The 27,830-nt window shown below is 43.9% G+C and overlaps 1 protein-coding gene across 1 annotated transcript; it reads left to right on the forward strand.

The window, feature by feature from the left end:
- On the forward strand, window positions 1-27,830 carry klhl5 (kelch-like family member 5). The gene is made up of 13 exons (XM_071544852.1): window positions 1-584; window positions 4,941-5,129; window positions 9,352-9,488; window positions 10,068-10,264; window positions 12,415-12,627; window positions 18,097-18,283; window positions 19,650-19,874; window positions 20,501-20,576; window positions 21,226-21,312; window positions 22,531-22,605; window positions 22,991-23,128; window positions 23,323-23,494; window positions 25,129-27,830. The coding sequence occupies exons 1-13, from the start codon at window positions 1-3 to the stop codon at window positions 25,183-25,185; spliced, it is 2,337 nt and encodes a 778-aa protein (XP_071400953.1). The 3' UTR covers window positions 25,186-27,830.

Consider the following 27,830-nt stretch of genomic DNA (forward strand, 5'->3'; position numbering starts at 1 on the left):
ATGTCGAGTAGCGGCTCGAGCTCTTCCTCGCGGAAGGAGTTCGACGTGAAGCAGATCCTCAGGATCCGATGGAGGTGGTTCGGTCACCCCGCGGTCCCTCCGCCTCACTCCCCGCCGCTAGGAGACTACTTCGCCGGGAGGGGAACGGGCGGCAGCCCCGGAGACGGACCCTCAGTTAGCGGCTGTAGTAACGCGAATTCCTCCACCGTAAATCCCAGCACGGGTAGTCACAGCGGGCTGGTGGCCAGCGGCAGCGCCGGGTCTAATCTGTGTAACGGCAGCAACAACAACAGAAAGTTTATCGGTCCGGGAGGAGCTGGGGCAGCAGGAGCGACGGGGAGCTCCTGTCCCCGCTCCCTCAGCCAGCCAGAGTGCCGGAGCTCCGCCGCGCTGTCGTGGATCTCCCCGCCGCCTCGCCCTCACTCTCGCCCGGTAACGAACATGGAGCCTCCCGCCGAGGGCTCGGTGCCCCAGCTGGTACCCGAGCCCTCCGCTCCTCCCGGGGCTGAGGAGGAGGCAGCGGCTGCGGCGGCGGGCACCGAGGAGAACAACAACCACCCGGACACTGACTCCAGCTCATGCAGGTAGCTAGGCAACGGTGGGGGTTTGGGTGGTTTGTAGGTCTGCTTTAGGACGTTTTCGCAAAACGTCTCCGGAGTCCTTCAAAGTCATGTCTCTAATAGTTTGGTTTTCGAAATACAGTCCGAACTCCACTTCTCAACAATGACTCCGGACTTCTTCTGAAAAAGTGAGGGCGGGTGAACAACTTATTCACTAGGCTATATTGTGATATTACCACAGAAATGCAAAGTACGTTAGCTAGCTTACGTGCGGCTACAAGAAAAATTAAGCTGTTTTTTTCCTCCTCAGTGCTTTATCTAGCTTTTCATAAGTTGAGTCATTCTGCTATAGCCTATCATCATTAACCACAATGTTCTAGTTAATAGGGTTGTTTTAAGCTGATCATCTACCACAACCACCATCATCATCATCATCATCATCCCCACATTCTTATGACTGGTGAACTAGCTTATGAAAGCACACACACACACACACCTACACACACACACACACACACACATACATACATATTACAGGTGGAAATTGTATGCCCTGCCCAGTCTTACTATAGTACCATATTGGAGAATAAGCAAGTGGTGATTTACCAAACCAGTGAGATGATTGGTTGGACAGGATGCAGAAGGCTGGTGGAGGGCCACTCATTACCCAGAGATAGACAGACAGAGAGACACAGGGAAAACAGAGAGAGAGAAAGAGGGATAATGATGGTTGAGTACCTTTGGGACAGCATGTGGCCCACTGATTCTCCCTTCAACCTCCTAATGAGGCTTCACCAACCAGGCTCTTTTGGAAAACACATACACACACACACATACACACACACACGCACACACGCACACACACATAATTGGTACAGCCTTGTGACTATGGGGTTTTCACAGTCATATTAACAATGTGACTCAAAAGGCTAAGCTCGGCATGTACATACTGCACTTGACATTTATATTGTTTCGCTTTCATTGACAGTCTCCCGCTTCTAGTCACAATCCTTACTGCACTGTGTGTGTGTATGTGTATATGCCTGTATGTGTAAGTGTAGGCATAATTTAGTGTGTTGTGTTAGTGTGACCATCCAGCTTTAGTGGTGTGGAAAGGCATTTAATTAATAGTTGCCATGGAGACAACCAAACAAAGCAGTTAGAGCATCATAACTCATCTTAAGTGCATCTGCACAGACTCCCAGATTTATGTCTATATTATCTTATCATATGGCAGTAAATATGATGAAGTAGGAAGAGAAAGAGAGGGAGTGTGTGTCTGTGTGTGTGTGTGTGTGTGTGTGTGTTTAGTAGATACTGGTGTAATAATGCGACTGAAAGCCTAGTAGGCCTATCATGCTCTATCTTCCCAAGACACACATCAGAAGATATAAATGATTCATAGGAATCACACACAGACACACACACACACACACACACACAAACAACATTCAGTGGGAGCAAAGATGTATTTATTAATCCATTAATCTGTTAGCTCTTTTGTTCAGTTATGTTTCATTTTATCTGTGTGTGTGTGTGTGTGTGTGAGGGGGAGAGAAATACGGTTTTGAAAATATCTATTGATATGCAAGACTTGATCTCATATCTTCAGTGATGATCGGAGCCTTGCTGCACTCACACAGGAAATTACTTTTGCTTAATAGTAATGTACACACATGCATGCACATACACACATACACACCAAATACCAGCCTCACAAACATAAGGGAAGGAGAACTTCTGATGTGAACCTGAGTAGATCCCAGGTGTGTATGTGTGCAGATGTGTGTGTGATTGCATTGTACATGTACATGCATCCAATCTAGCCTCGTTCTTGCACATGTTACGGTTGCCATACCAACACAGAGATTAGTTTCTGCAGTATATATGTGCAATCCTGAGCACGTATATGTTTTGTTGTGTGTGTTTGTGTGTGTGTGTGTGTGTGTGTGTTGGCGTAGTCTTGTAATCTATTCTGCCTCTCCCTCTGAGAGCTCCTATGTACAGTATGATATTCCAGGAGCAGGGGTGGCAAAATCCAAATGGGATCGTGGGAAGGGACACAGAATGGGATACAGAATCCCAGAGTGGCTGGAGGCTCGGCTCCACTCATCTCTTCCTCTCTCGTCTCTTTTCTATATCCCCCCCCCCCCCCTTAATCTTGATGTGCCTCATCCTCTCCCCCTCCGTCCCGTCTTAGTCTCTGCCCACCCCCGTCCATTCATTTGCTTTCTCTTTATTCCCCTCGAATGTGAGGGAAACAAAGGATTTGTATTTGTGTGTCATTGAGGGTGTAACATGTGACCAGGCACCATGGGTGTATGAACATGTCGTAGATCAGCTTACAGCACTAAGTTTCTTCTGCATTATAGCGCTGTTAGTCCGCAGGCTAATAAAACTAGATAGTAAATCGCTAGGGAGTGTGTGTGTGTGTGTGTGTGTGTGCACGTGTTTGTGTGAGAGAGAGAGGGAGAGCGAGAGACTGAGTGATTGTGTGAGTGTCCTTGCCCAGTGCAAGGGTTTAGGAAATCTGGCTGTATGGTGATGATTTGCCACTGACTCTCTCTCTCTCTCTCTCTCTCTTTTTCTCTCTCTCGCTCTCGCTCTCACGCTGTCTCTCTCTGTCTGTCTCTCTGTCTCTCTGTCTCTCTGTCTCTCTTTCTCTCTCTCTCTCTCTCTCTCTCTCTCTCTCTCTCTCTCTCTCTCTCTCTCTCTCTCTCTCTCTCTGTCCACATTGAGTGGCTGCCAGGCTCAATTAAGGGGACTGGAAGGCAGCGTTCCCCCACTTCAAAGCCATCTCCTCTGGCAGCATTTAGCCACAGCACTCGTCTACGCACACACGCACACACGCACACACGCACACACGCACACACACACACACGCACACACGCACACACACACACACACACACACACACACACAGACACATACACACACAGAAGGACAGGAAAACCAGCCAAAACGCCTCCTTGGAGTGTTAGAATGAGATCGGGAAGAGCGAAAGCTGAGGCAGAGATGGATGCTGGGCTGAGGGGGAATGGAGTGAATGATGGATGAGATTAGTTGAAGATGAAAAAGTGAAGATGGGAGGAGTAGAGAGGACAGAGACTGGGGGAAGCAGTCACTCACAATCATGTACATGTGTGTGTGTGTGTGCACATACACACACACAAGTTGATTCATCCATCATTTTTAAGTTTTCATGACAGTGTCCGACCAAGGAGACTGTTTTCATGTTATTTAAAATCCTATTTTAGATTATCCAGTTGACATAGATTTAAATTCAGTTTCCCATCTACGTGCATACAGTATGTTGTGTACACACACCACATTTCTATGGCCTTTTCCTAGAACATGTGTGTACATATGTGTGTGTGTGTCTGTGTGTGTAGAAAAGTTTGTGAACTGGAAGATGTAAAGAGGCGTAAAGCTGTCAGCCAATTTGATACTTAACAGCCCGGGCTGTGGATACACACACACACACACACACACACAAACAGACACACTTTCACATCTGCAAAATGACTGTAATTTCTCTTTTAACTGCGTGGTTTAAATGATCTCATCCTCTGGAGTATCAGTTCATCTCTCTATCTCTCTGTCTTTCTCTCTCTGTCTCTGCGCTGTAGGGCCAGTCCTGCCACTCCTGGTGTTAAATAAAAAATGGGAGTATGGCTCTTGCTTCCATAAATTAAATGCTGGTTTGGGAGCCATGATGGCTGATGATTCACTGGGTAGCCATATTTCAGCGCATATCTTTGAGAAACACACATGCGCACACTAACTCACACACACCTCATCAGCTCAGACTGAAAGAATAAGACGTAACAGCCCCGGGCTTCAATGCTTCCACCGGTGAATAGTGAATGTTGAAGCCATTCTGGCTCAAAACACTGCTCCGTTTCCCCTTTGTTGGTATAGATACAAGGAAACTGGGAGACATTAGGGAGCAGAGTAAATTACTGCCTATCCTATGGGCTGAGCTCCCACAGCTATTTAATTGGCAGCTTCTCTTTTAAGTGGGCTAAATTTATCTGGCCATTTACTCCCAGTAATTGGACCATTAAAAAGCCTTTGTCTGCTTTTGGCGACACACAGTAACCCTGTTGAAAAGTGAAAGTGAGAGAGAGTGTGTGTGTGTGTGTGTGTGTGTGTGTGAGAGAGAGAGCGATACAGAGAAAAGATGGCACATGGAAGACACACAGCAGCTGCTGTAGCTCTCTTTCCGCACATCTGTCTCTTTGTCTTCAACAAAAGAGATCATCAACGCAAGCCTCTATCTCCTTTTGTTTGTGTCTGTTTGTCGTGTGTGTGTGTGTGTGTGTGCGGGTGTGAACACAAACACCTGTCTTTGTCGTATGTCGCTGTGTGTGGGCATAGGACATCCAACAGCAGCGCCACACTGTCCTCATGCGTGTCGATGGAGCCGTGCGCGTGTCCCGAGGAGTGCGTGTTCACCGCTCCGTCCCACGCCGACATCACCGTGCGTAAGATGGAGGGCTACCTGAGGACCCGGCAGCTGTGTGACGTCACACTGGTGGCCGGAGACAGGAGGATACCTGCACACAGGTAGGAGCAGAGAGAGACCACACACACACACACAGACACACACACCCAGCAAACATTTTGACGTTAAATAGATGTTGATGTGACGGCGATAGCCTGCACCAATGTTGGAAACTTATGTAAATATAGCACAAAAATTGTCCAAAACTGCTACTTGCATCACTTTCTGAAATCAGGAGATAAATATCTTTTGGATATCAGTTCAAAACTGTTTCCATATGCTGCTGTTTTAATTTGAATTTTTAGTGTGGCATTATATCATTTTGTGAAGATTTTTGTGCTTGTTTTGATTAGCTGTTGAACTTGGACGCCTCGCATGCTGTCGTCCGTCCAACACTTGCTGGGCCCACACTGAAAGTATACATGCTGCAAATGTCAACACATACACACCTACACACACTCATGCCAATACACAAAATACTGTCAAACACAAGCGCTCACAAATGTCAACACATGCCGACATACTGCCATGTACACACATGCAAATGCATTAGCGCTAATACTTACACCCATTCCAATGCTGACGCAGTCAACACAAATATGATGACGCATACACACCTGATATAGTTTTGACAGAATCTCTCCCTCTCACACACACGCAGACACACACACACACACACACACACACACACACACACACACACACACACACAGCACAGACACGCTCATAAAAGTCCCCTTTTATTTTCGTAGTCTCTCTGTACAGCACATAGTCATCTGAATCTCTGAATCATGCATCAGACACACACACAAACACACGTGCCTCCCACCCAGCTCATAGATCCTGCTCTGCTGCTCTGTCGCTGGGCATGTGGCCACTGGTGCAGCAGCAGGGTCCATCTGCACAGGGACGAGACAGAAGAGCAGCCCTCCACCAGTAGAAAGACTCCTTTTCTCCCACTGCCTGCCTCTCCTTCCTCATTTGATTTAGTCCTCCAGGCACAGATGGTGACAAACAAAAGCCCCTGCTGTATGAGAATGGTAATGTGTGTGTGTGTGTGTGTGTGTGTGTGTGTGCCAAGGGGTGGGAGTAAGATGTCTTGGTTGGAAGGGAGTTGTTTTGTTCACAATTGATTTATTGTATGTGTAGGATAAAAGTGCTTTTCTGGGAACAAAACACACACCCCCTTACACACAAACACACGTATACACAAACACACTGTACAGTACATGCTGAATAGGCTACTTATATATAGATGCATATTTCTCGTGGAGTTTGTGGCAAACAGCACAGTTTGAGCAAAACTCTGGCTCTGTTCAGAGGGAAAGGACACGATAGATTAGCAATCCTCTCTTTCCTCCCCCCCGTTTCTCTCTCTCTCTTTCTCCCTCTTGCTTCACTGTATCTCTCCCATGCACATCCACACGTAAACACAAACAGGCACAGTGCTGCTCACTGTCAAGGCCTTGCCCTCTTTCCCTGAGTCCAACTCCTCTGTTTCCTGCTCTCCTCTCTCTGGCATTTTGTCTTCTCTCTGCTCGTTCCATTTCAGTGTAACACACCGCATGCCATGACTCTGTCTTTGACACGGTGCATTGTGTGTGTGTGTGTGTGTGTGTGTGTGTGTGTGTGTGTGTGTGTGTGTGTGTAAATAGCCCTGTGCTGTAAATAGCCTGTGTCGCTCACAGCAAGTCAGACAGAGCTGTTGCCCCCCAGGAGGAATTAAGGAGTGAAACAAGCTGTGGGTGTGTGTGTGTGACTGTGTGTCTGTGTCAGAGACAGAGAGAGAGAGAGAGGGAGAGAGAGGGAGGGAGACCATACTAGAATACTGGCAGAACAACTTCCTGCTGACTAGAGTCTATTTTGACATCCTTTTCTGTAAAACATACACACACACACACACACTCTGCTCTTCTCTGCTCTAGGCAATCTTTCTAGGTCCCAGTGTCGCTCTCAGTAATGAGATTATACACATGTACATAGTGCATACACATATTCACACACACACACACACACACACATGCACATCCAAGTCTGTTGACCATGAAGTCAGAAACACACAAGCACACACACGCATAGACAAATGTGGAAGTACAAAGTGTAGGTGTACAAAAACCATTTTAACAAAACAAATTCAATTAATATGGCTGTCAAGTGAAGCTCTAATGTGAGTTTGATCCTGCTCATGAGCGGCCATATTTATATCATTCACTTAAAAAACACTGAACCATGTGATCTGGAAAACCATGTGTCACTGTCATTTTTTCCTCCTCCAGACTGTGCCGCCTCATTTCCAAGGACACCTTCAACTGCAAGGACTGAAAAATATTATACATAAAATAAGAAATGATAAGCTTAGTTCTTTTTTTTTTTTTTCTGTTACTTCTTAATCCCATGATAGTGGTAGTGTGTGTGTGTGTGTGCGCTTCATGGTCAAAGGACGAGAGTAATAGATTGTTGCGGTGGGGAATTAATTAACATTCTTTATACAAGTGACTGTAAGATTAAGCCTCTCTGTCCTTCATCTGTCTTGCTCTCCTTTCCATCCCTCTCTCTCTCTCTCTGTCTCTCTCCCCTCTTCTCTCTCTCTCTCTCTCTCTCTCTCTCAGCCTCTCTTGGCTCTAAATTTTTCATTGACCTTACATTAAGCTCCTTCCTTTTCTCCTCCTTACTCTCACATGCATACTCCCTCTCCCTCCCTATCCTCTCTATTTCCCTCTCTCTCCCTCTCATCCATAAGCTCAGCTACTGTGATAGGCACATGCAAATTGAAAAATCTCTTCTCCCACAATAGTCGAGTAGTATGATAGATTGGAGGGAAATCCTTTTTTGAGGAGGTGTGTGTGTGTGTGTGTGTGTGTGGGGTTTGGTAAGAAATCCTTACCGTCGGGGCGTGAGGATTGCTTACCTTGGCAGAACAAAGCCTTTTCTAGTTAGAATAAGCTCCTTTGTCTCTATTATCTCTACTCCTCCTCCGTTCCCTCTCTCTAGCATCCACTTCCCCTCTTTCTGTTTTGGATTCTCTCCTCCACCTCCTTCTCTACATCTCACTGCCATTTGTTTTCCCTTTGTTTGTGGATGAGTCAGTCCAAGGCAGGCGGTGTGTGCAGCCGTTACTTGCTGATGTTGAACAAATTCTAGTCGGCCTAGAAAATGTTTTGAAACTCACATTCACTCACATCCCACCCCCATCCCCTATCTCTCAACTCTCTACTCTCCACTCTCTACTCACTCTACTCAGGTTCTGCGTCTGTGCGTTGGCCTTGGACGCAAGTGTTTTCCAAATGGCAGCCCTGCCACAGATACCAGCTTTGTGAAGCTCACAACGTATAGTTTTTGTTTTGTTTTCACAGACATGGTGATTCATTTCTGTACTTTATGAAGCTGTAGTCCGTGTATCCCTGCTGGTGAGCTTTGACCTGTAGCCAGTGCCTCTCTGCCAAGTCAGTTTTACTGTATTTGGCATATGTTGTATGATTTTCTGTTTCCCTTCCCTTGCAATTTGGGTTACCAATGCACCTGCAGTTCTTTGGAACAGTCAGTTACCTTGTGTTGGTTTGACAACTCGCATATAAAAGTGGTAATTGGCATTCAAATTAATAAGATTTGCCTGTGTAGCTGCCTTTGTAATTGTGGTATAGTTACTTCAGAGTTGGTGCTTTTTCATTTGGTCTTCCTAATATTTTGCTCACCTCCCCTGTACTTATGACTCACATACTCAAAATACCACAGATGTGGCAGGAATGAGCCCCTGTCTAATTACTGCAAGAACATAGAAGTGGTGACAAAAATTGGCTTCGGGCTGCGCTGTAGGAAGAACAGAGGCTGCATATTTTTCTTATCAGAGCTCTAATTTCCCTCTCTGGCACCTTTCCCTCCTTCCCTGCCTCCCTCTAAACTCTTTCTGCTGTTGGTGTATAAGTAGGCCCTTCTTTGCAGCCATATTGGCCAATGGAGATGTCCCCTCTTATTCTCTGGTCTAGCTTTCTCCTGCCTCTATTCTGCTTCCATCCAGAATTTCATCTGTATCAGTGTACTATCTGCCTTCATCCTCCAGATTTCTCTTTCCTGCATCCCCACGCTCCCAGACTTGTTTTGTCATCGTTTGCAGTCCTGTTGGCAGTAATAGTCCTCCATTCCATCCTGCTCTTTCTCTGACTTTGTCCTGTCTCTTTTCTCTTTCAGTCCAGACTTGTGTGTGTTGTGTCAACAGTGTCAAAGTACTCCATCCGTCCATCCATTACAGCTGCCCATCCTAATGCCCTACATTCTCTCCCTTCTTAGACTGGTCCTCTCTTCCGCGTCAGACTACTTTGCAGCCATGTTCACCAGTGATGTGCTGGAGGCCAAGCAAGATGAAGTGAAGATGGAGGAAGTTGACCCTGATGCACTGTGGGTCCTGGTGCAGTACGCATACACAGGTACACACACGCTGATTTCTTTTATTAGAAACTTTATATACTGTCAAACAGCACACCGGGCCATATTGTAAATGCAGTACACCGGTAGATTTTTAGTCACGCACAGGTAGAGACGGCTACAGATCTTCTCTTCTCTTCTCTTCTCTTCTCTTCATCAAATTGTTAATTAAATATTATGTCAATGTTATGTAAAGGGTTTCAATTTATGGTCAACCCAGTATTGAGGTGAATCCACACATTTGGATGTATGTTGCTTAATTGTAGATGAACTCAAGACTAACCAAGTGTATTCTAACTGTGCATACACACTGCCATCAGCTTGGCTGCACACAGCTCCAGTATTTTGTGGGTGGCCAGGACAGTCCCAAAACACTGGGAAACCGAGAATAGCTGTGATCATCTTCTAGTCTGTTTTGGTTTTGGAATATTTTTGAGCGGAAGCACAAAAATCTGATTGGCTGTTGTTGAGCTGATGCCGGTGTATACACACAACAGATCTCTCATGGACACATGTTTCGACTCACGGACCTTTTGTGCCATCTTGTCTTCCTTTCCCTGCATCCCCTCTCTCTCCTCCAGGTCGTCTGGAGTTGAAGGAGGACACCATTGAGTCGTTGCTGTCAGCCTCCTGTCTGTTGCAGCTGTCCTCGGTGGTTCAGGCCTGCTGCGCTTTCCTCATGAAGCAGCTCCACCCCTCCAACTGTCTGGGCATTCGCTCCTACGCCGATGCCCAGGGCTGCAACGACCTGCAGAGGGCCGCTCACGCCTACACCATGGTGCGTACACAGCTGGTTCCTCTGTGCTCGTTCAGCGCTGGCAGGGCCACCACAACAAGATTAGTGCCACCACTGCTGGAGAAAATATGGATTTTAGACCCAGTATGATTTAGTATGATTTTACACCTCATAGCAAACACCAAATACAATAAAATGTCCCAAAAAGAATAAGAGTTTGTGCTGCAACCCCAAAACACAGAGATGTGCTAAAATGCAACCTATAGCTTTTTTTTTTGTATGCTATTGTATATACTTATTCACAGACACACCAAAGGATTAAAATCATGCAAAGGCACACTGTGTGTCCCTCATTCCCATATTCATTGGTTCCTTAAAGGATAAGTTCATCGATTTTGGACCTATAGGCTATATATTTTGTCTCTAACATACCTGTAGTACTTGGACCTGCAGAGAATATCGGCTCCCCAGTCAGCTGTCAGTTGAAACAGCGAGCTCCGTTACTAGCCTCTTGCTGCTAACAAGCAGTCCAAACTGGGTTTGTCAAAGTATCTCCAAAAAATCCAGTCTGTGAAAACAACATGGTGACCAACCAACATATTTATATCCACGGCCTGGAAAGCAGCAGCACCACATCATTTCCACTCAGTGGATGGTCTTCTACAAAACTCTACCTGGTCCATGTGCAACTGTTTACAACCTGAGCTGACTGTCCACAAAACTAGATCACACCGCCAGTAAGGCACTTTCACCCCACAGCAGTCTGTGCTGCAGCAGAGAAAAATAGTTTGGTGATTTCCTGATTGCGTGTGAGTACTGTGTGCGTAATTGCGGAACTGTGTCATGAAATCAGAGCTAATTTTAATTTATACTTTTTACTTTGTAACTTTACTGTTTACTCTCAACTCCCCTGTGGAGCCTACAGATGGCTTTTTTAGAGATATTTTGACATAACCTATTTAGACTCGTTAGCAGCAAGAGGCCTAGCAACAGGAGCTTGCTGTTTCAACCGACAGCTGACACAGGAGCCAATATTATCTGCAGATGTATTGCAGGTATGTTAGAGACAAATTATATATAGGTCCAAAATCCATTAACTTATCCATTAAATCTTTGCATCTCTCTGTCTCTCTTTACTTCTACCTTTTCCCTTTCCAGCCATGCCTCTCTCCTTCTATAAGACATTACCCAGTCAGAGTTTGGTAATTTTTCTGCCTTGATGCTATCCTTGGACAACAAATTGGTTTCCCATTCACAACGCACCTCACACCATTATCACGACAATGACTGTTCCCGCACAGGGTTGCTATGGTGACTGTGAAATAGCTGCTTCATCCACTCGATTATTCTTCTTCTTTTCTTGTTCTCTCCTCTCTTTACTTCCCTGTCCCTTTTTTTCACCCTCCCTCCCTCTCTGTCTCTCCTTCCTTGTTTCACCGTTTCTCTCTTGCTCTCTCTCTCTATTTTTCTCTCTAAGTGGATTATTATTAAACTGTAATCGGGGGTAATTATGTCGTAGAGGTGGCTTTATCTGGGTGTGACTGGCTGCCTGTGTCTGTAATTCACTTACACACATATACACATCCGCACACACACACAAACACAAACACACAGCTCACAGGATTAGTGCAATATATGTGTAAAAGCTATACAATAGACTGACTTGGTAGAGATTTTTTATTATTTACCACTCTTCTCCCATTTGGTATTGTGTTTCTATCTGAATGTGCATGGCTTTATGAGACTCGAGCCCCTGACTCTCCTCCCACAGCTGCTCTTCATTGTCCTCCTTCCTTCCTCCTCCTCTCTCCCTTCTTCTCTCACAAACTCCTCTTCGTCTCTCTCTATTCCTTTCATTCCAACCTATCTCTCCCAACCACATCCTTTCCTTCATTCGCTTGCTATTTCTTCTGCCTCCTTCCAACCTTTTCTCCCTCTCCTCTTCCCCCCACATCCTCTTCTCGATCCTCCTTTTTCCTCCATCCCGTTGCTCTCACTCTCTCACCTTTCTTTCCCTGTATTCAATCCCTCCTACTCCCTTCATTTCGTGCCCAATCTCTCTCTCTCTTTCTCTTTCTCCAAATCTACTCCAAATCTCTCCTCCTTTACCCTTACAATCTTTTCATCCATCTGTCTTACTCTAACCTCGCTCAACCCTTAATTTCTCTCTCCCACCCCCTCCTATCCATCAGGAACACTTTCTGGAGGTGGTAGGAGGCCAGGAGTTCCTGCTGCTCCCGATGGAGGAGATGGAGAGGCTGCTCACCTCTGATGACATCAACGTTCCAGACGAGGAAACCGTGGTGACCGCGCTGCTAACCTGGGTCTGCCATGACAACGATGCCCGGCAACCCCATTTACCCTCACTGCTGGCACACATCCGGCTGCCTCTGCTGCAACCACAGGTGAGAGCAGCCAGGGTCTCTGTAGCAAACGATAATGTAATGATTTTGTATTAAAATGCAATAAATTCCTCTGGATGGGCTCTATTTCTGTGAATCAAAGGCACACGGCTCAAGCGCAGTGGGTGTAGTGATTCATTTTTAGTAATTTCATGACCACGGCATGAGGTGCAGCGCATCTGTGACACAGTTGGAATTATGACCAATCAAATCACGACTGATCAAATCACCTGTTTCTTCCCTTTAAAAGCTGTGCACTCTGTGCCACAGCGCTCTGACAATTTGGTGATGGAATAGAACAGCCCGGAGCGGCTCCGCCACAAAAGGGTCTCCTAAGAGGAAACTGATGTCCTGATGTCCTTGTGGAGGAAGTGCAGAATTGCCACAAGCGAAAATGCAGCACCTTAAATAAGCTGCTGAGGGCAGATGATGTTAATTGAGCTTGGGATCAAATAACACATTTGGTTAACACATGTTGCTCTGGTCCTAAGAGAATTATTGCCCAGTGTAGAAAACAGCTCAATGATATTAGGCGTGGAGCCAAGCAGAAGTTGGTGGTGAACCACTGGGACAGTTTGGCTACAGAGGGGGGGGGGGGGATCCACTAGCCAGTCCCTGATCTATAGAGGATGTGGCCGCCTCCACAATCCTCACTGAAATTGTGGAAGGTTCTGGTTTGCTTATTATCTAATATCTAAAAGTTCAAGTTACATTGTTTGCCAAAAGGTGACATAGTGAAATTGTATTACGCCGGCATCACACACCGATTACACACTATTCTCCTCACAATTTGGGTAGACCTACAGTAGATTATCAGATTAAAATGAGAAGGCCCACAGGCTTTCTAACCTAAATATTTAACACACTTATTTTGTAAACCAATTATCTTGGAGACCTATAAAGGAGGTCTTGTCGCCATAATGGCCTGTTAATATAATATAACATAATATAATAATACCCGTCAGTGTTCTCTGTGCGTCACAGCGAATACTGACAATTCTATACTCGATGATAATCATTCACACAACAGCCACATGTGTATATAGTTAGAATGAACAAAAAATATTGTCTTATTTTAAGTTCATGGTCATGCGCACGTCGCTTGGTACAGCCACAAAAATAGCATAGAACAGACTGTACTTTGCGCTGTGCGTTTTGACCCGATCTGATCATGCAGGCGACGTTAGTGCAATTCCCATAATCCTTGACATCTACTTTGCACTACGCTGCTTGATGGTAACTGGCACACACCTGCCTCCTCCCACGCAGCCACAATTTCATGGTGAGTCACCAAAATGCCAAACCTCTTTAAATTATTACAATATTAGTCTGAAGATGTTATTACGTTGTGAACTGATTACATTGACACTTTTTTTTTCAACCCATTTAAAGGAACATTTTATTACATTTTGAACAATTATTGCATTATCTGTCTGTTACAACATTATCAGTTGCTACTGTGCCTCTCTCTCTCTCTCTCTCTCTCTCTCTCTCTCTCTCTCTCTCTCTTTCTTTTCTCTGTCTTTTTTTTACAATTTTACAAAACAATACAAACAAAATTATAATTTTACAAAACAATTACAATCAAATAAGAGCAGGTTAGGTATCTAAAATCGTATAATTCATTCAGATTTGTTGACCATTTCCATTAATGTGTCATAACAATCAAGTTTTAAGCTAAAATTGCAAATTGCAAAAAATTGCATTGTCACCACATAAATATGGAACTTTTTGAAGACTGGGTAGATTGTTGCACTTGCAGTAAATTTTACTTATTTTGTCAAAGCCATTCATAATCTTCTTCATATTCATCATATCTCTTACATTGCAGTAAGAAGTGAGATTCTGTGGCAATCTCCCTCCTTCTGGTTTCTATGGCCAGGTTGGTCCACTGAGTCTACATTGTCGGTGATTTTCTTAGTTTCTCAGTCACAGTGGTGACAGATATTTGGTCTCTCTGAAGTCTGGTTTGCTTTGAGAACTGGTTGTTTCATTCCAATATGTGATTTAATTTTCTTTTTGTTTTGAGATTATGTGGTTGGACCAAATGGATTGAGGGCTCTCCCAAAACTTTAATCTCTCTCTCTCTCTCTCTCTCTCTCTCTCTCTCTCTCTCTCTCTCTCTCTCTCTCTTTCTCTTTCTCTCTCTCTCACTCTCTCTCACTCTTCCTGCCTCGTCTCACTCTCACACTGACCGTAGATCACAGCCATTACACTGTCAGGTGTTTGTGTGTGTGTGTGTGTGTGTGTGTTAGGGCTGAACAATTTATCGAAAATTTATCGAAATCGCAATATGGCCTACTGCAATTTTCAAATCGCAGGAGGCACAATATTTGTTAAAGGCGAAATGTGTATCAAAATACCATTTTAAATGAAATATTGTCGTGCTGCAGAGATGTCCTGGCCTACACATCATATTCTACAGATTTAAGAAAACATCTTTGTTTGGTACAGATCCCCGCAAAAATCACACCATAATCATTTTAATACATTTTTCAATGAAAATGAGAATAAGGATATAAAAATGATCATTCCCTCTAATATTGCAAATCATAGCGCAATTGCAATATCAGTCAAAATAATTGCAATTAGATATTTTTTCACAATCGTTCAGCCCTAGTGTGTGTGTATGTGCATGCGCGCCTCTACCATGCTGTCACTCACTCTTGGCTGGTATTGTTGACTGATAGTGTGATGCTTCACTCTTTATATGCTAGGCAGAACCTCAAATAATGCCTAGGGGTTTGGATGCACACACACACACACACACACACACACACATTTTCACCCTTAATGAAGTGTGATATCTCTTTTAACTGCAGTTTAATAATCTGTTCTCCTCGTCTCATAACTAACTCTCTATATATAGAGAGAGATAACATCACCCCCCTCTCTCTCTCTTTCTCTCTCTCTCTCTCTGTCCCCATCCGTATCTATCGATCTCCCTGTCCTTGCACCCATACAGTATGCCAGGCCCGTACTTGTCCATCCAAACGCCTCAGATATATGACTTTGGCCCAGCCCAGCTGAAACCACAAGTAGCTGTAACATGTAATCAGCAGAGAAGATGGATGGCAGAGAGGGAAAACAATGCAATAGAGACGGGGCGAGGAGGGAGAGAGAGAGAAAGAGCAGAGAGTTGATTCAACCTTAAACAATCGATCATGTGCGATCACTTCCCCCTCTTCACTGACAAATGGATTAACCATTCAGCAACCTCACCAGCTGTAAAATGCCAATAAAACGAGGGATAAACCTCATGCAGACAACCAATCAATATTCATCAACCAATTAGTCTGTTCTCTATCTAGGCCTCAATGTGCACTGCTCATCAAGAGAATGTCAATTCACCAGATTAATGCCCTTCATCCGCATCCCCCATCACCCCCTCACACACACACACACACACACACACACACACACACACACACACACACTTGGTCTAGTCTGAGTCATCCCAGAAGAGCATCTATGGGCCATAAATCAGGCAGAGTGCACCAAACAGATTTACAGGGCGGTAAGGGTGTGTGTTTGTGTGTGTGTGTGTGTGTATGTATGTGTGGAGAGGGAGGGGGTTGGAGGGGATGCGGGTGCTGGGGGGTCGGGGGTGGGGGGCTCATAAAAAGTCAAGATGGAGAGGGTAGGCGCTGGGCAGCATATATTGGAGGGGAAATGAGAGGAGTGGACAGAATGAAAAATATAGCTGTGTGTGTGTGAGAGAGAGAGAGAGAGAGAGAGAGAGAGAGTTTGTGATAAGGGACAGAGCGTATGCTGTCACTTCTGTCTGTGTTTGAGCTGGGACAGGAAGGGGAGCCGAGCTAAGGAGAGGAAGGAGAGGAGAAGGTGGGACGCCTGCTGGATTCTGTCTTATCTCCCCCTCCACATTCAATCCCTCACACCATGAGGACAAACACACACTCACACACACACACACACATACGCTCACAAATGAATGCGAAGTAGGGCTCACCCTAATTTGTCCCCAGGCGATTGTATGCTGTGCAAGCGTAGGTTCACCCTACTGCGTAAGCTGCTTATCCGTTTACCATGCTTGCTTCATGCTCTCCACGTCCGGCTGAGAAAACGCTTATATATTCAGTGGCAAAGTTGAAATAGAATAGATGAATGAAGAATAATCCCACTTTGTTGTGATTTTTTATTTTTTATTTTTTCTGCTGACATTTATCATTTGGGCCCAGTCTTTCTTTCTGTGGTGGCGGGAAGTAGGGAGAGCAGAGAAGAAGAAACAGAGGGTGTAAAAAAAAAAGTGAGCATTTTTTATTGTTCAAATCTCCTCTATCATACTTCACACCATACAACTTCATATCATACAACTGTGTGATTGATTCATCGCAGCCATTTCCGAATGTCCCCGCTGACTTAGTTCCAGCACACACACACATGCACGCATATGCACAGTCTAAAAACTTCACATAAATCTTGTGACAATTCAATCTCCTCTGGAACGTCCACTACTCACCTTCTGTAACATACACAACAACACACACCTATCTAAATGTAAATCATTGTATTTCTTGCCTTCAGGGAAAAACTTGTTTCTCACAACCTCGCCTTTCTCACAGGCAATGTTTTCCTGTGGATATATTTTAAGGAACAGACTGATGGATTGAAGTGCTTCATGCTGCAAGCCATGGCTGTGTGTCTGTGTGCCTGTGTTTGTGCCTGTGTGTGTGTGTGTGTGTGTGTGTTTTAGAGATGAGGTTAAAGGGTATGGTCTAGAAAGCTGATGAGATGTTGAGGACAGATTAGTCCTCTAGTGTGTCAGATGCTGGTGTGTATGTGTGTGTGTGTGTGTGTGTGTGTGTGCGTGAGCGCTAATGGCTGCTGGTCTGATCTAATCTCTCAATCAATGAGACAACAGCTTTCCTTCGACCCTCAGACCTCCACACTCACTGATAACGCTCAACCACACACTCGCCCACACCCACAAACCCAATACACACACATGCTCTACATTTGCCTCAGCTGCTTGTTGATTTTTTTTATTTTTATTTTTTTATTTATCCTTTATTTAACCAGGAAGGTCCCATTGAGATACAATCTCCCTTTTGCCAGGGAGTCCTGGTCAAGATGGGTAGCAAAAAAAAAAATGTTTGATATAACATATAACAACATAACATAATGTTTCATATAAAAATACAAACGGGGACAGGTTACACCACAAAAACACAACAAACAGGCACAAAACATACAGGGATCAGGGGCTAAAAAGAATCATAGAAAATAATAGCACATGTTAAAAGCAATGACATTGTTCTGTAAGAACTGATTTTAAAATATTTTTAAACATGTCAAGAAAGGGCAAAGTATGCCTTGCAGCTCATTCCAAGTTTGCGGTGCATGAAAGGAAAAGGCAGATTTACCCAGCTCTGTTTGGGTGGTAAGGACCTTGATAACTGTTGTACATATCCCTGTGTGTGTGTGTGTGTGTGTGTGTGTGTGTGTGTGTAGTTCCTGGCAGACCTGGAGTCCAACCCTCTGCTCCGGGACAGTGTGGAGTGCCAGCGGCTGCTGATGGAGGGGATGAAATACCACCTGTTGCCCCAACGCCGGCCCCTGCTGCAGAGCCCCCGCACCCGGCCTCGCAAGGCTACTGTAGGGGCGCTGTTCGCCGTGGGGGGCATGGACGCTACGAAAGGTAGCACCGTCACTTACCCACACACACACACCCACACACACACACAAATTAATAGGAAACAAAACAGACAAACTAAAAAATGTACATACACATAAACAGGACAAAAGACATATACTTAAATCGATACATCTCTTATTTTTAATTAATAATATATTAAATATAATTAAGAAATAAAGAATGAATGAATACATACATACATACATATAGAAAAATAATTCAATGAAATCTTCTGCTTAGCTAAATAGGTCTTGAACAGTAGCTAAACAAAGTGGTTGTTAAATGATAAAATTGTAGTGGTATGATTTTCTGCCAGCGCATTGATTTTTCAATTTGTTGTTAAAAATGTGGTAACACGTGTGTATTTATCAGCTATTTTACAGTGGCTTCAAACATGATTCAGCCAATCAGAACTGGGGACTGGAACTATCTGTTTTATAAACCCAAACACACCATGGCATGTACAGTACATAAAGCACAGGCAGAAAACCTTTGCTCAAAATTATGATTAGCTTATAGTCCTCTGGTTTCTACGAATATGTTCCCTCTGAACTGAATGCCCTATAACTGGAAAACTTTGGTGACCACAGTATGACTATTATTTTTGAAAGCCAAATCATCACAAATTCAGACATTGAGATGATTATAAGAAAGACAAAACTTTCTCTCTTACAGCTTAACTTTCAGTGCTGGATCAGGCACAAAACGCTCATGCTCAGACACTGAAATGCACACCCACACTCAGCATTGCCCCTCAATGAATAAAATATAGGGAAGTAGCTTTCCAATTGCTTAAACGGCATCATGCAGGCTGATTTGCATATTACTTGATACTTGAATACTAAGAGAGACGTCGAGCACTACTCAGTACTCTGCTCCCACTCTGCCATTCTGTTGCCTCTTAAAGAAAATGCAGTCATTTAAAGCAAATCAGGGCAGCAGTATTTAGAGGAACTGAATGAGGAAATTAACATTAGGCCTTCTTGTTTCCACATCATTTAATTACTGTAGCTTGTGATTTGCTAGACTTCATGATTGAAATAAAAAATGTGAAGCAGACTGAAGTGACAGGTTTCAATAAATGCTTCACACCAGCTTATTTTATAATTTTGTGAGTGTAAAACCTGCAGAGCTGCTTCAAATGAGCATCCACACATCCAATACCAAACATGAGAAGGATCTCAATGGGGAGAAGAATGCAGGTTCAGGGCCCATATTTTTATATCCTGATGAAGGTTGTAGCAGTTATTAATATGTTCTATCCCATTTAATAAAGGCTTTTTAACTTTATGTGAGAGCCTTGGAACTCTCCTTTTTTTCCTGTGAGCCCATATTTTTTATATTTACACAGTTTTGTGTTGTGTCCCAGGTGCCACCAGTATCGAGCAGTACTGTCTGCGTCGGGACTCGTGGAGGCAGGTCGCCACCATGAGCGGCCGGAGACTGCAGTTCGGCGTAGCCGTTCTTGACGGCCGTCTCTATGTGGTGGGGGGCCGAGACGGACTCAAGACCCTCAACACCGTGGAGTGTTACAACCCCCACAGCAAGACCTGGAGCGTCATGCCCCCCATGTCCACACACAGGCACGGCTTAGGTGACTCCCTTTTTTTTTATTATACACACATGTTTTACAAGCAGAAAAAGGCTGGGGATGGTCACTGCATATTTAATTCAGCTAATTGTAAGTGTAAATAGAGAGTGAAACTCATTGGCTAATGATGAAACAGCTATTCTTAATCAGATATGACAAGACTCTAATGCTGAAGGTTGTTTGGATTTTGAGTAAGGCATTCATGAATAAACGCTTTAAGGAAAAATAATCTTTTGATACTTAATTGATCCTTGAACCTCAGCCCTCTGTTTGAAGGACGGTCTCCCAACTCACTGTGCCAGCCTGCAGTGTCAAAATTTGATAAGGCGTGCTGTGTGTGGGCATAAATGTGAGTGTGTGTGTGTGTGTGTTAAGGGTGGAGGGGTGGGGGGGATCAACCACACATCTGGAGCTACAGATGTTCTGGCAGATAAATCCCTTGAGTACAGAGGTGTCATCATGCTGCTATCCAGCCGTAATCTCAGCATGCTTAATGATCGGGGTTGCACATGCAATAAAAACACACATCCCCTTGTCCGCAGCCATCTGTGTGGTTTTATGGGCTTATTCTAGCCAATAACTTTTTGGTAAGTTGCCATGATTTAACCCTATGTGACTGTGTATTGCAGGTGTAGCAGTCCTAGAGGGGCCCATGTATGCAGTAGGAGGACATGATGGCTGGAGCTACCTCAGTACAGTAGAGAGGTGAGAGGATACTTCACACAGCTAGCTTTATGGGACTGGTTGTGTTATTCTATATTATTTACTCTGCTGTTTTTCTCATTTTGGGGTTTGCACCTCAGAGCCTGAGAATGCTAGTTTGTTATACTGTTCGCAGCATTTTTACATTGATTATTCTTCTAGCCTGTCAGTTCACCTAATAGTTCCAAATGAATGCTTACCACATGAATTTTACAAATATTTTCCCCGGTAGTACCATATCCATTTTTTCAATCATTAACTACTTATTAATGTTTTTTGTGGGCTAGATAATGCTCAAACTCAGATGTTTAGCTCTATAGCACAGCATCACATTTGTAAACCTCACACATCCAAACTGACGTCCAGACTGTTTAAGTGAACAGACACGAAGGAAGGAACATGCAGTGATGTGAAAATGCAATCTCTTGTTGGAATTTCCATGTCTATGCAGCCATCGCTCTTAGAAGGATTTCATATGATTATAAATTAGAGTGTACCTAGAACATTTCAGAATGCATCTGTGGATGCATGTGTCATATTTTGAATAATTTCTGGCACTGTACTTCAGTATTCACTAGTTGGAAAAATAGACTTTTTCCCAAGTGGTTCCACCGTTTGCAGGACTGAGTAGTTGTTTCATCATTCCTACCAGGTGGGACCCCCAGGCTCGCCAGTGGAGCTTCATCGCTAGTATGGCTACACCCAGGAGCACTGTGGGAGTGGCTGTGCTCAATGGCAAGTAAGTGAGCACACAGATGCACTCACACATTCATGCATACATACTGTGTACTCAAACCAGACTCAAGGTTCAATAGTTTCTTGCCATATCAACCAAGTTATGTGGAAATTGTCTCAGTGTGCTTAGAATAGACACAAGACAGGACATCAGATACAAATGTACATACTGTATACCCCGTACAATACCCATTATGGTATATACCCACTATATACAGCAAAACCAGTCAATAAAAAAAGTAAAATCCAATGCTAGTGGCTAGTAGAGCCCAGACCCATGGAGTCCAACACTTGCACTGCTGCAGGATAGATGGTGTGATGAAACCAGTACGTCCTGGTCCTGCCGCTAAGCCTTCTTCCAGAGGGACAGAGTGAGAAATATGAATTTGTCTGGTGAGAGGTGTCAGAGAGCATCTTTAGAGCCACACATCGTACAGACAGAGAGAGGAGACAGAGAGAAGGTCGCAGGCCATCATTTCTGCTGCCTCCCATCCGGAGCAGATGTATTGCCCCACCAAACAGTGATGGAACAGGTAACAATGCTTTCAATCACAGCACATACATACATGCAGACACACTCACATACAGTACATGCACACATGCATACTCAAACATAATAAGGCTTGCCCTAGAATTCTCTAGCAGTCCACAAGAGAAGTTATTAGTATCATAATTTTGTGCTGTTATTATTATTCAGTGCCTCAGAGAGAGGCAACAGAGAAAAGCTTTATAGATGGTAATTAATACAGAAAAAACAGCTTTGTACTAAGGGTGCCCAGCAGTAGTGTGTGTGTATGTGCGTGTGTGCGTGGGCGTGCATGTATGTGTTTGTGTATTCTCTGGGCTCTTTGCCTGATGGAGCTCATTACTTGCTTGACTGGTTCGGTTGCACTTTTTCTTTCTTTGCCTTCCGCGTACACGTTGAGTGACTGGTTAGGGTAGTGACGCCCCAAGAGTGCTGGCTGATTGATTTTGCTCACCTCACTTCTTCCTCCTACCCCTCCAACCACACACACACACACACACACACACACACCCCTTATCCAATCTGTTCCGCTGTCACTAAATTGAAATGGGACTCCCAGAGTCCAGAAATCTGCGCAGATGGGTGTGTTTTTGTGTTGCAGTGTGGGGCAGGTGTGTGTGTGTGTGGGGGGCAGGTGTGTGTGTGTGTGTGTGTGTCCAGAAGCATAACACCATCCTGTCGTTCCCTCTGTCTCAGGTTGTATGCAGTAGGAGGTCGTGACGGCTCATCCTGTCTGCGTTCAGTGGAGTGTTTCGACCCCCACACCAACAGGTCAGACACAACATTCTTCATCTGAACAGAATTAATCTCCGTCTCCTGCTTTATTTCCTGTCTGTTCTTTTTTTCTATAGAAGTGCTCCTGTCCTTAGGTTATTTACCCACAGATCAAAGGAGACAGCTAAACCTCAGAGGGCATTAGAGTAGACCGCATTCAAACAACTTCTGTTTATCAAAGCCATTCATTATAGTCTTCACTGGAAGGGTTGGGACCAAAAAAACACTAGAAAAACATTTGGGAACATTTTGACCTGAAGCCTTTGTCAATAGTGTTTTTTTCCTCAGTGTTGGGGGAAATTGTGAAAGTTTATTCTTGACTCTGATTTTTGTTTTTCTCTTTTTCTCCATGTTGTTACAACTTGCTGACCTCCTTCCCCAGGTGGAGTGGTTGTGCTCCCATGGCTAAACGCCGCGGCGGGGTGGGTGTGGCCACGTGGAATGGCTTCCTGTACGCCATCGGAGGTCACGATGCTCCAGCCTCATCCCTGTCCTCACGGCTAAGTGACTGTGTGGAGAGGTGAGTGTATTTATATACTGTATACAGTGTAGATACACACTACCAGTCAAAATTTTGGACACATGCTATTTTTCAAATTTTAGAATAATAGTAAAGACATCAAAACTGTGAAATAACACAAATGGAATTATGCAGTGACCAAAAAACTGTTAAAGAAATCAGAAATGTGTGTGTGTGTGTGTGTACACGCACAGGTATGACCCTCAGACGGATGCATGGACGGCAGTAGCCCCAATGAGCATCAGCAGAGATGCGGTTGGTGTTTGTCTCCTTGGCGACCGTCTCTATGCAGTGGGCGGTTATGACGGACAGGTGTACCTCAACACTGTAGAGGCTTATGACCCTCAGACCAACGAGTGGACACAGGTACACACCCAAACACACACAACTGCACCGGCACACACATACATATATAAATATAGAGAGAGTCTATACACACTGAATGTATGCACTAGCACATACTGTACGTATATAGACACACTCAGTGCAGTTCAACAAAACCAAGTAATAAATCATGATATACATCAATGAAATCATTATGTACACACACACAGTCGCTGGAGTACACAGTCTGACCTTCTCTCCCATGTATCTTGGCATGTTGTTTTTACTGTTATGTAAATGTGTGTTTTGTTCATGCTAATATTGTCCTTGCCGCTCTGTACAATACTGCAGTGGAGGGGAGCAGGAGTGTTTTAAAGTTGAACACCAGTCCCACTCAGCAGGATTCAAGTCTCTATCACACTCCATGTTTATATCCCATCTCACCTAGCCTCAGAGGATTTCTAACCAAAGTCAGTGGAAGTCTGCCGTATTAGAGACATGCACCATGCAGAGAACAAGAGAGGTGTAGGTGGGCGGATAGAGAATATGGAGAAGATTCACAAAGCCATGGAGCGATGTGGATAAAGTGAGACTGTTAGGGAATGTTCTTGAGACAAACGCAAACCGTGTTCTCCATGAGAAACTGAAACAAACAAACTAGTGACACATTTCACAATTATACCGATTCTATTTGCAACACCGCTCCTGCTTGCTTCAGCACAAATCTGTCAATCCTTGCTCCCTCCAAGACGAATAACGTGGGTGTTAAGTTTATGTTTAAAATGAAGTGACTGACAGGCGGAGCATCAGTCAAATGTGGATAAGCAGTGGCTCCAAAACAAACAAGCATGGCAGATACACAGCTTCCTCTAGAGCACTGATTGATGCTGACAAATTTTGGTGGCTCCTCTCAATGAGGCAGGTTTTTAGTGGGCGTGACCCGTGTTGTGACGCTGGTATAACACGTTGAAAGCCACATGTAACTGTGCCTGTGGTGAGGGGATAGCACAAGCTTGTTAACTGATTTAGACTGCACATAAACAACTAAGCATTCAGGTATATAAAGAATTTCACCCAAGTGTATATATATTGTCGCTGTCAGGTAAAAACCTTGTATCTCAAGAAGTAAGAAAAATGGCCTTGTTTTTAGCTTGATGATGATGTGCTTTTGGCATTATCCAATTGGTTTTGAAAGGGCTTCATCAGCCCAAGAGGTCAGAGAATTTTCTCAACCCATAGAGGAGCATGTAATCCTTCATTTGAAGCGAAAACATGAAAATTAGCAAGAATTGACATTTTTCACACAACTACAGTGATAACAGTATACACTTATACCAGGGATGGGACGATATGTTTATCTCACGATACGATTCGATACGCAATATGTTGTTCAGGATTCGATGACAACAAACTATGACTTTGCAGAATTATGTTTATTTCTGAGCCACAGATCTTTCCAGCAATGGCATTGGCTTGTTAGAATGTTAGAAACAATTTAAAAATGTCATTACAAAGTGCAAATAATATAATTTCAATTGAAACTGTGATGGATATATTGGATATATTTGGATATATTGTCCCATCCCTAACTTATACACTTCTAATAATCTATCGCTTTGCTTGTCAATACAGGCGAGCTGTGATTGTGATCCTGGTTTTGTCTCTTCTCTCTCTAGGTGGCTCCACTGTGTCTGGGCAGGGCTGGCGCGTGTGTGGTGGCCGTCAAACTGTGAAGACACAAAACCAACATGTGGCTCGGAGACCCACCCCTCAGTCGCCGCTGGCATGGTCACTGTGGTTACAATAAGTCTGTCCAATGAGATGAAGAGGATGAGATCCATTGCTCTGGTAATATGTAACTAGCACCAGGAAGTGAGAGAGCGACTACTGGACACACTCGAGGTTTTACTCTTCGGCAAAGTCACAAAGTCAAATTTTACTCTCTTTAAAAATTGCAAATTCAAAGCAGTAGGTTTCTAATAAAGTTTTTAGATGTGAACATTGTGATGAATTCTGCCATAGAAATGAACAGCCACCGACTTTCATGACAAAGAGGATTCTGCAGTGTTTATCTGAGCATGACAGAACAGCTGTCTTATAGATTTTTTTGCCTATTATTTTGTTTCCCTAGACAAGGTGTGACACACACACACACACACACACACACACACACGCACACGCACACAGACACACTCACACACACACCTACATGGATGCTTTCAGCTCCTATTTCCGCTGACAGAAGAGTGAGAGAGAGAGAGAGAAAGAGATTGTCATGACTGTTCAGATGCCTCATCATTTTACCCTCAGTTTTCCTAACAATTTCAGATAGCCTGTATTGATGCTATTTTAATATATTCACTATTATTTTATGCTGCGGCTGGTAAGTGCTGAATAGCTCTCTTCCTCTCTTGCTCTCTGACAGAAGAAAGAGGGAATTTGACATAATCAGCACAGCCTTGAGAACGGTTATGACAAATTGGAAGCTTCTTTATTCATCACTTCAGTCAAAAGCATGTTGTCATGCTGCATCTGATAATAGTTTGTGTGTGTGTGTGCATTTCACCTGGCGTCATTTCACATCCAAAGTGTGTATACTGTGATATATGCACTTTTTGTTGTGTTTTTCTTCACAAGCTCCAGTAGCAAAGCACTATCTATAAAATAGATAGGTGTGTGCTCTAGACTCCCAATGTTTTGTTTATCTTTGACATTCTGAACTGCCATTTTACACACTATTGAGCTCCATCAAGCATTACTTGTTTGGTTTACATCCTCAGTAATAATAATAATATATTTTTTTTTTTTTATTGATCCCTACAGGGAAATTTACTTTTCTTTTTCCACTAGAGCACAGGGTCGGCTATTAACAGGCTTGGTTTTATATAGCACTCGGTTGGGGTTTTCTTTGTGCCAGCTTCCTTCTTTCTCTCCACTATGGACCTCTCTTTAGTGTGAGTGTGAGTGTGAGTGTGTGTGTCGTGTGTGTGCGTGTGTGTTTGAGTGTTCAGGGGTTGTGAGGAGTATATTTTTATCTCAAATGAGAATCTTCTCCCTTCCTCTCTCCACATCTTCAATTCCCTGCTGCTTTCTCTTCATCCCCATTTCCCCATTTCATCAGCACACACACCAGTGCACACGCATACACACAACATTACTTTTATAGAGCGGAATTAGATACCAGGACAAAATGGGGAACAACCCATATAATGAGACCATGAATTTAATAACGCTGATTCAGCCGGTGCAGACGTTTTGTTTGATGTTGAGTTCAAAGGCCTTAATGTATTATTAGGGTTTGATGCGAATGCGGGCAAAAGATCAGACTTGAGGGGAAAATGAAGCCCACCGATAACTGTGAAATCACCTTATGTGTCCGTATGCGTGGGCTTGTCTGAGATGCAGACTGTACGATCAATATTGACACATGCCACGACCATTTTATGTTGTCTGCTTAATTGCCTGCTTCCCTCTTGCTTGTTTGGGTCTGCTGCATCTGTTGGACTGTGTTTGTGTTTGTGTGTGTGTGTGTCTCTGGCGTACAAAAAGCAAACTGACAGTGAGAGGCATGGCAGGCGTCCTGCCTGTACTGACAGATCTAGAGCTAACGTAGCCCCCAGGATGCACTTCACAAATACACACACACACACACACACACGCACACACACACACACACACACTTGGACAAATACACACACGCACTTGGACAAACCACACACTTAAACACACAGCTGAAAGCCAAGTGCCCCAGGAGCCAGTGAAGATTGAAAAGCCTCCCAAATTTGTCGGCCTGACATCTAAAAAGCAGCGACGAGCGGGCCAGCTATTCCCCGCCGCGGAGCTCTGAGCTGATGTTTATTCGGGGCTAATGCGCCACTGTATTATTCCGTTTTCTTCCCTTTCAAACCTGCCTGCTGTTTATTTAGGATGTAATTCTCCTTAGATCACAGCAGAAGAAGTGTGTCACCTCCGCTGTGTCGACACATTCAGAGAATTAGATTTGGGTCAGAGGTAAAAAACAAAAAACAAAAATAAAGACAGACATTCCAAATGAAACAATACATTCAGTGTATATTATGTAAATGAATATCTATGAAATCTGTATGTAGTCTTATTGCATTATGCTGTATATTATACAGGGGCCACTAAATATACCATGTGTTATCGTGTGTTGTTGCCTTTTTGTATCATGAGATGAAGATGAGATGAAAAGAAATAACCTGTAATGTCCTCCGTTACGGCCGCTAGTGAGAAGTGGTTTTGTTCTTGTTATTTCTTATGCTGCTCATCTCCTCTTTTTGTACCTACACTATGTTACACCTCCTCTTTACAATAGAGCTAATGTTATGTATGTATATGCTGCTGTAATATACTATTA

Source organism: Centroberyx affinis, unplaced genomic scaffold (assembly GCF_046629955.1).
Source record: "Centroberyx affinis isolate AG114_WGS23_722 - 3 ecotype Tasmania unplaced genomic scaffold, CSIRO-AGI_Caff_v1 ptg004702l_1, whole genome shotgun sequence".
Classification (NCBI taxonomy): domain Eukaryota; kingdom Metazoa; phylum Chordata; class Actinopteri; order Beryciformes; family Berycidae; genus Centroberyx; species Centroberyx affinis.